Source organism: Pogoniulus pusillus, chromosome Z, assembly GCF_015220805.1.
Source record: "Pogoniulus pusillus isolate bPogPus1 chromosome Z, bPogPus1.pri, whole genome shotgun sequence".
NCBI lineage: Eukaryota > Metazoa > Chordata > Aves > Piciformes > Lybiidae > Pogoniulus > Pogoniulus pusillus.
This window is the reverse complement of record NC_087309.1, coordinates 8,325,510-8,332,957: the sequence shown is the minus strand read 5'-3', so window position 1 is coordinate 8,332,957 and position 7,448 is coordinate 8,325,510. Positions and strand designations below refer to the sequence as shown.

The 7,448-nt window shown below is 47.3% G+C and overlaps 1 protein-coding gene across 1 annotated transcript in view; it reads left to right on the top strand.

The window, feature by feature from the left end:
• Positions 1-2,832: 2,832 nt before the first annotated feature.
• Positions 2,833-7,448, top strand: part of EGFLAM (EGF like, fibronectin type III and laminin G domains) — a 128,765-nt gene continuing 124,149 nt past the window's right edge. The window contains exon 1 of the mRNA XM_064176431.1: positions 2,833-2,988. Coding sequence (XP_064032501.1) covers positions 2,892-2,988 — 97 coding nt within the window. The 5' untranslated portion in view covers positions 2,833-2,891. The remainder of the gene's footprint in view (positions 2,989-7,448) is intronic.

The window sequence follows — 7,448 nt, the reverse complement described above, 5'->3', positions numbered from 1 at the left end:
GGTGAAACAGGCACATCATAGAGAGTTTACAGATCTGTGTACTCTCAAAGGCAAAAATGCTATCACTGGCATAGCAATTGTTCTGAGGCTGGACCCAGTCACAGACCACTGATTAAAGCTGAACTCGTGCAGAACAGGTTTCAGGTGAGAACAAGGGAAATTGAATATGCAGCCACGGCATGTCATTAGTAACAGCTGTGCTCCTCTGGAGTAACTGAGTCCTCCACAATGAATGTAATTTATTTGTAAGAGGACAGCATATCTCAGAAGCTGGTCTGAGACTGGCAAATCACAGAATTAAAATCACAGAACGCTAAGGGCTAGAAGGGATCTTGAAAGATCATCCAATCCAACCCCCCTGCCAGAGCAGGATCACCAGATCACACAGGAATGTGTCCAGGTGAGTTTTGAATATCTCCAGAGAGGGAGACTCCACAACCTCCCAGGGCAGCCTGTTCCAGTGTTCTGGCACCCTCACAGGGAAAAAAAAAATTCCTCATGTTTGCATGAAACTTCCTATGCCTCAACTTCCACCCATTGCCCTGTGTCAGGGCACCACCAAGCTGAGCCTGGCTCCATCCTTCTGGCACTCACCTTTCACATAAACATTCATGGGGTCACCTCTCAGTTTCCTCCAAGCTAAAAGGCCCCAGCTCCCACAGGCTCTCCTAAGAGAGATGTTCCACTCCCTTAATCAATTTTGTGGCTCTGCGCTGGACTCTCTCAAGCAGTTCTATGTCCTTTTTGAACTGGGTGCCCCTAAACTGGACACAGCACTCCAGATATGGCCTCACCAGTGCAGAGTAGGAGGGAGGAGAACCTCTCTTGACCTAAATGAATCCCTCCCAAAACACGAGACTATTGGAAATATGTGGTACACATCACTTGTCTTGCCATCAGTTAACAACAAGGAGTATACTGCAGTGTCCAGTACAAATGGTGCCAGAAAATAAAGTCAGAGGAAAGAAGATGTAGAGATAAGGGAGTGAAAGAAGGAAAATGCTTGGTAACAATTGGCTGGACCATAAATAAATGCCAGACTTAGTTTTTCTCCACCCACGGCTGTGATCTTTTACCCGAGAGTGAGCAGCCCCCTGTGACTCGTGGGCAAATATGGAGCCCAGGGTTTATTCTCTGCCTTGTGAACTGTTGTTTCATAATGTACTGCAGTTGCTGACACCACTGGGAACTCCTGCCATGGGCCCTGCATTTCTCCCACGGACACTGCAATTCCTCTGGCTCGGCAAAGGCAGCCTGATGAAGGTGTAAGAGGGACACCACTGACCTCTCAAATGCACTAAGTGAACTCCTCTCCAATTGCTGCATCCTCAAGCATGCTCCCACAGCAGCGTTCGCTCTGAAACTCACATGCTGCCCTTTGTAAGGGGACCAGGTTTCTGCCTCCTTGCTCAGGAACACAAGGACTGTCCTCTCCCTTGTGTCCTATGAGGACGTTAATCTCTTGCTTGCAGTGCTTTTACAGCATATGGACTCCAACTCCCTTCCTCTGATCTTCTGTCCAAACCGACTTCATCACCATTTCCTCGACCCCTCTTGTACCCCAAAACTGTTTAGCATTACTCATTTTTCTCTCTCAGCATTGTTTCTGCAGCCAGATACCTTTTCTTCTGATCTCCTGGCTTCTTGCTCATGTGCCATAAAATCACAGACTGGAATTTATCGAACAAAGTATCAGTGTTACAAATTTAAAGGGAGCAGCAAAACAAACATATTAAGCTAACTTCCAAAACAAAACCCACAAAAGAAGCCCTCTAGACATAGCAATTCTTCCCCTTCCCCCCCCCCCCCCCCCCAGCCCCCCTCTCCCCCCCCCCGCCCTCGGATTTAAACTGATCTCTAACTAACCGAGATTAGGATGAAATTTAAAGCAGAGGGCAGATAATCTTGTGTCTGCCCAGTACGAAGTTTCTTGCACCTTTCTCTGTCTGCTAAACGTCAAAGCTGGGATGCTAGCTGAAATGGATTTGGACTTTCGTCCTGCCAATGCTATATTACTCTGAAAAAAAAAAAAAAAAATTAACTCCTTCTTGCTCGCTCTCTCTCTCTCTCTCTCTCTTTTTTTTTTTTTTTTCTTTTAAATTGGTGTGTGGTATCTTCAAGATGGGATGCTTCCCCTCGATTTCCTCCCCCAGCCCTCCTCATCCTTCCTATAATCTCCACAGGGTTTTCTATATTAGTCTGAGTGGCTGGATAGGACTCAGCCTCCATCTGGAGGGATTAAACTTAATTTATCCTCTTAAATCAGCAACAACTTCCTCACCGAATCCTCTCCCTAGCTTCACCTTCGTCCCAGCACTTGGCTGCCACTTGAGCCCAGTCCCTGCCAGGGAATCCAGGGTAAAAATACAAGAACCAGTGAACATGAAGTGCCAATGCCGATGACCCCTGGGGACAGGAAGAGCCTTGCTTAGAGAAGGGTAGGGTGTCCCCACTGAGGAAGGGGTGACACAGCTCCCCGCGGCACCAGAGCCGCTCCTCAGCGCCCACACTGCGGGCAGGTCTGCCCTGCCGAGGGAGCACCCTTGGCTCCGAGGGTCACCGGCAGGGTACGTCACGACCCCTCCGACAAGGCCGGGAGCAGCGGCGCCCCACAGGGGAGGTGCTGAGCCGTGCCCAGCTCCGCCGCGGCCGCCCCACGGGCGGCGGTAATCCCATCAAAGGGCCGGACCCAGCCTCCTCCGCTTCTCTTCCTTCCCTCCTCGTCGCTGCTCGACGCGGGTACAAGCTTCATCGCTCTGCTCTGCGCCTACTCCAGCCCCTCTCCCCGCCCGGCTGCTGCCCAGAGGGGACGCGCGGCGGCGGCGCCTCTCGCCCGCGGCCACTGGCCTCCACCGGCCCATCCTGGGCGGCGGCGGGGGAACGCAGCGCACATGGAGGTGCCGGGCCGCTGCATCGCCTTGCTGCTGCTCCTGGCTTCGTGCACTGGGTGCACGGCCGCCCCGCGGAGGAGCATCCCTCGCCGTCAAGGTAGGGCAGGCAGCTGTGCCGGGATGGGGAGACGCCGTTTCAGCGCCGCGCTTGCACCCTGAAAAGTTTCGTGTCTCTTTAAAACTGGCTTTTGCCGCAGGGAATGGGGAGACCGGCGGGCCCGGGCTGGAGCTCCGCCGACCGGGCGGCTGTGCCGGGGCATTGCTAGCCGCCGACCACTCCCAGGCGGGTGCTGGCGCTCGGGGCCAGGTCGCGGCGGTGCCAGGTCGCGGCGGTGCCGTGCGGAGGGAACTCGCCCAGCAGCTTCGGGCAGACTGAGCCCGCCGCGGGGTGGCTCGGGCGCCGGCGGCGCGGGCCCTGCTCCCCGCCCGTCCCTGTCATAGAATCAGTCAGGTTGGAAGGGACCACAAGGGTCATCTAGTTCCAAACCCCCTGCCATGGGCAGGGACACCCTACTCTAGATCAGGATCTAGGATCCCTGCTACCCAGGATCCCTACTAGCCTCTGCTTTGTCCTCCTACCCGTGAGGATGCCCAGGCAATGGGCAGCGAAGTTGGAAACCGGTGTGTGATCCATTTTCTGGCGTTTTATGCCGCACGCCGGGACTCAACTGCTGCTACTCCAAAGGGAACTGGCGAACGTTTTGTTCGTCTTCCACTGGAGCTCGTAACCTGTGGTGCTGCATGAGCAGAGTGAAGAGCTGCGTGAACATCTGTGTCAGTCACAAGTTCCCTGTCAGCAAGGCTGTGACATTTATGTGTGTGGTAGTGAGTAACTTAAGACATATGGTAGTAACTGTGGAAGAGAAATGTCCAGGGAAGAAACAATTTTGCAAAACTCCATAATTACTCTGTGCCAAGCATGATCCGTGGGATGTTTCAAGGTCCTGTTTCTGTCTCAATGTTAACTGCGACCTGCAAGAGAGTTCCCATGATTGTTGCAGGCTTTTGCACATCGATCAGGGTGGTGATACGTAGTCCTCAGTGGCTGACAGTTAAAAACCTGAACTCTGAGCAGCTTTTATAGCCCCTGCGGTCTGCGGTGTGTGAAACAGTAATATGTTGAAGTAAAAATGTTAAATGTTAAAGACATACAGTAAAATGTTAAAGCTTTACCACAGCGTATGGTAACGTTTGACATTTTGTGTACTTAAAACGTTTTGGTGCTAAAAGGAGGCTAAAATGCTCTCAAGTGCTTGGACTTTCCTGGAGTCGTTAAGGTTCAACACTGATTTTTATCACCAAATTCACCGGGATTGCATCAATGGAAAATAGAACAAGTTCAGTAAATTCTGCCTCATCTCACAAAGTGTGTTCAGCTTTGGATCCTTTTTGTGCATGCTTCATAGACAAGATTTTTGCTGCTGTTTCTTAGAATTGCCATTTTGCTTTTGTGACATATAGCCAAATACCTGTGCAGTTGGAAACTTAATACTTAAATACAGCCTGAGCTTAAAGCCTTTACTGGACAGATGGCTAGTTTTACTGGTTTGACCTTGTCTCTTAGGGTTCTAGTCCCATGATCCTTGGTTATCATAATAGCTTCCATTAAGTACTTGAGGAAATTAGGTAGACGCTAGTTGTGAACAAGATTATTGGTGGTTTGCATTAAAATAGTAGGCATGTGTAGCTGGGCATGGAAATGTGCAAATGTTTGTGAAGATTTCTCTGGCATACTTGTTTTCCTTCAGTCACAGCAGCGTGACAGGCCTAGTGGAAGTCTATTCCAATGCAGTGATTTAAAACAGTTTTAAAACTTGGATACAAATTATTTATAGTACCGTGGAGGAGATGAATTAATTTCATAGCATTGCATGTATGTTACTTTTGTTAGCTAGGTGATTTTTTTTTTTTTTTAATATAACTTAATATTATTTCAGGTAGACTGATTGAGTCATTCTTTCCACCCCCCCACCCCCCCACCCCCGTTTTCTGCCATAAGAGTAGCCAGTTTTATATGGGGACAAGAACATTTGAAAATCCACTTGTAGCAAGATTTGAAGAGGGAATTCTCTCAGATGGTTTGTGTGCAGTGGCATATACAATTTTAATCCCACCTGTGTTCTGCCAAGAAGTGTTGGAATTGTGGGCCTCTGAGAATCAAGTGGCTGGGTCCCTACTGTGAAATGTTGCTGTTAAAACACTGAGGTATAGTTCCAAGCAGATCACTTGCTGTGTAGTTAAGAGTGAGAAGGAACTGTCATTTACTTGCACACCCCAAAAGTAGTGGGTGAAGAAGAGATAAGATAGTACAAAGTGCTTTTAAGATTTATTTTTTTCCCTCCCTTTCATTTTGTCCTTTTAATAGCAATAGAAGTGAGACTTGTACAGGAATTGTGACTGAAGTGAAAGCAAGAGGTTTTATTGAGAGAGAAGTGGCAAAGCCATCTCATCTTTGGTAATGGAAGCTGGCTGGGAAGTCCTGTAGCTCAAAAGGAAAAAAAAGAGTAAAATGCATGTCTATTTTTCCAAGTGTTTTGTTCAGGGCTCACTTTACAAAGATCAATTTTGTAATCCCAGGAAAGCAGAAGAGTGAGAAATCTGTCTGTGAAGTTAAAAAAAAAAAAAGAAGTTTATATAAAAAAAAGGCAACTTCTTAAAATCAAACTTCCAACTTCTTAAACTTCAGGGGGAAAAAAGCTGTTGCACTCAAATTCCAAGCATCCTGATGACTGCTAAACTCATTTGAGTATTTATTTACAGTTACATGATATATTTGCTGGACACAAGGAAACAGGATGACAGACACTTTGGGAAAGGCTTAAAACAAATCCTTAGACACCATGTGGTGAACAGTGTGGTTGGGAACAGATTAGGCTAGGATTCTCTAAATCATGTCCTTCCAGAAGTTGGCACCCATGCTGCTGCTTTCACATTGTTTCCTTGCTTTTGCCTGCTACAAAGATGAAGATTTTTACTACCTCTGTTTCAAGTTTCAGTCAACTGTCTGAAAGCTGGAAAGCCTAGATGTGGCCCCTGATGTATAAGACTGCTAAAGTAAATGTAGCCCCCAATGTGTGAGACTGCTCATGTAAATGCAATAATATTGGGTTTTAGTGGTTCTATAATTTAGGGGGTTATAGGAGAAGGAGCTGACTGCTTATCTGATTTACCATGGATGTTCATAGCACAAATTTGTTGCACTATATTGCATTGTCACTTTTTTAGCATCAGAATGTAAAGTTCCTATGCCCTGCAAAATGATGAGGCTGTGGCCAGCCTGATCTAGGGTAGGGTGTCCCTGCCCATGGCAGCAGGGCTGGAAGTAGATGATCCTTGTGGTCCCTTCCAACCCTGACTGATTCTGTGATTCTAAAATATTAAAACTGTTGAGTTGATCTGCACAGAGAAAAATAAAATATTAATATCTGATACATAGAATGTTTTTATTTTAAGTTATTTTATTTGTGTTTATTTAATATGCTTGCCAACTAATAAAAAAAAAGAGAGATGTTGAGGTGCTGGAAGGTGTCCAGAGAAGGGCAACGAAGCTGGTGAAAGGGCTGGAACACAAACCCTATGAGGAGAGGCTGAGGGAGCTGGGAGTGTTTAGCCTGGAGAAGAGGAGGCTCAGGGGTGACCTCATTGCTGTCTACAGCTACCTAAAGGAAGGTTATAGCCAGGTGGGGGTTGGTCTCTTCTGCCAGGCAAGCAGCAACAGAAGAAGGGGACACAGTGTGAAGTTGTGGCAGGGGAGGTCTAGGCTGGATGTTAGGAGGAAGTTGTTGCTAGAGAGTGATTGTCATTGGAATGGGCTGCCCAGGGAGGTGGTGGAGTCACAGTGCCTGGAGGTGTTCAAGCAAAGCCTGGATGAGGCACTTAGTGCCATGGTCTGGTTGACTGGCTAGGGCTGGGTGCTAGGTTGGCCTGGATGATCTTGGAGGTCTCTTCCAACCTGGTTGATTCTATGATTCAAAAATAAAATAATTGGGCTTTTGTTTAGTCTTATTTCCCAGATATCTGTAACAATAGACATTACTGGCCTTGTGTGTAATTGCTGGAGGCATCAGAGTTTAGCACTCAGTATCAGGGCCAGATTTTCAAAAGCACCCAGCTCCCTGATCAGCAGCACAGTCAATGGCTTTTTCCCCTCCCCCCTCACGCAAATAATTTGGCACTGTGATAGTTGAATTCTTTAGAAAATCTGGCCATAATAAGAGCTACTAGATACGGAATACTTTTGAAAGTCTAGTCCTGCTTAGATGTCAAAATAGGGCACACTGCCTTGAATATCAGGTCTAGAGATAGGGAAACTGTAGCACTCTTACGGAGGAAGGTGTGTGTTTGAGTTTTTAAAATATGGCAGGTTTTTTTTGAACAACAGTAGACCAAGCTGTACTTCATTGACATAATTTATGTACAGAGTGCGCAAGGGTGAGGTTGATCTGCTGCTGAATGTGAAGTGTCTGAGGAAGGGAATGAGACTGAAGCTAAACGATTCCTAACATGAGGACTGCAGAGATAGCATATACAGTATGTATCTGTGAGCTAAAACTAATA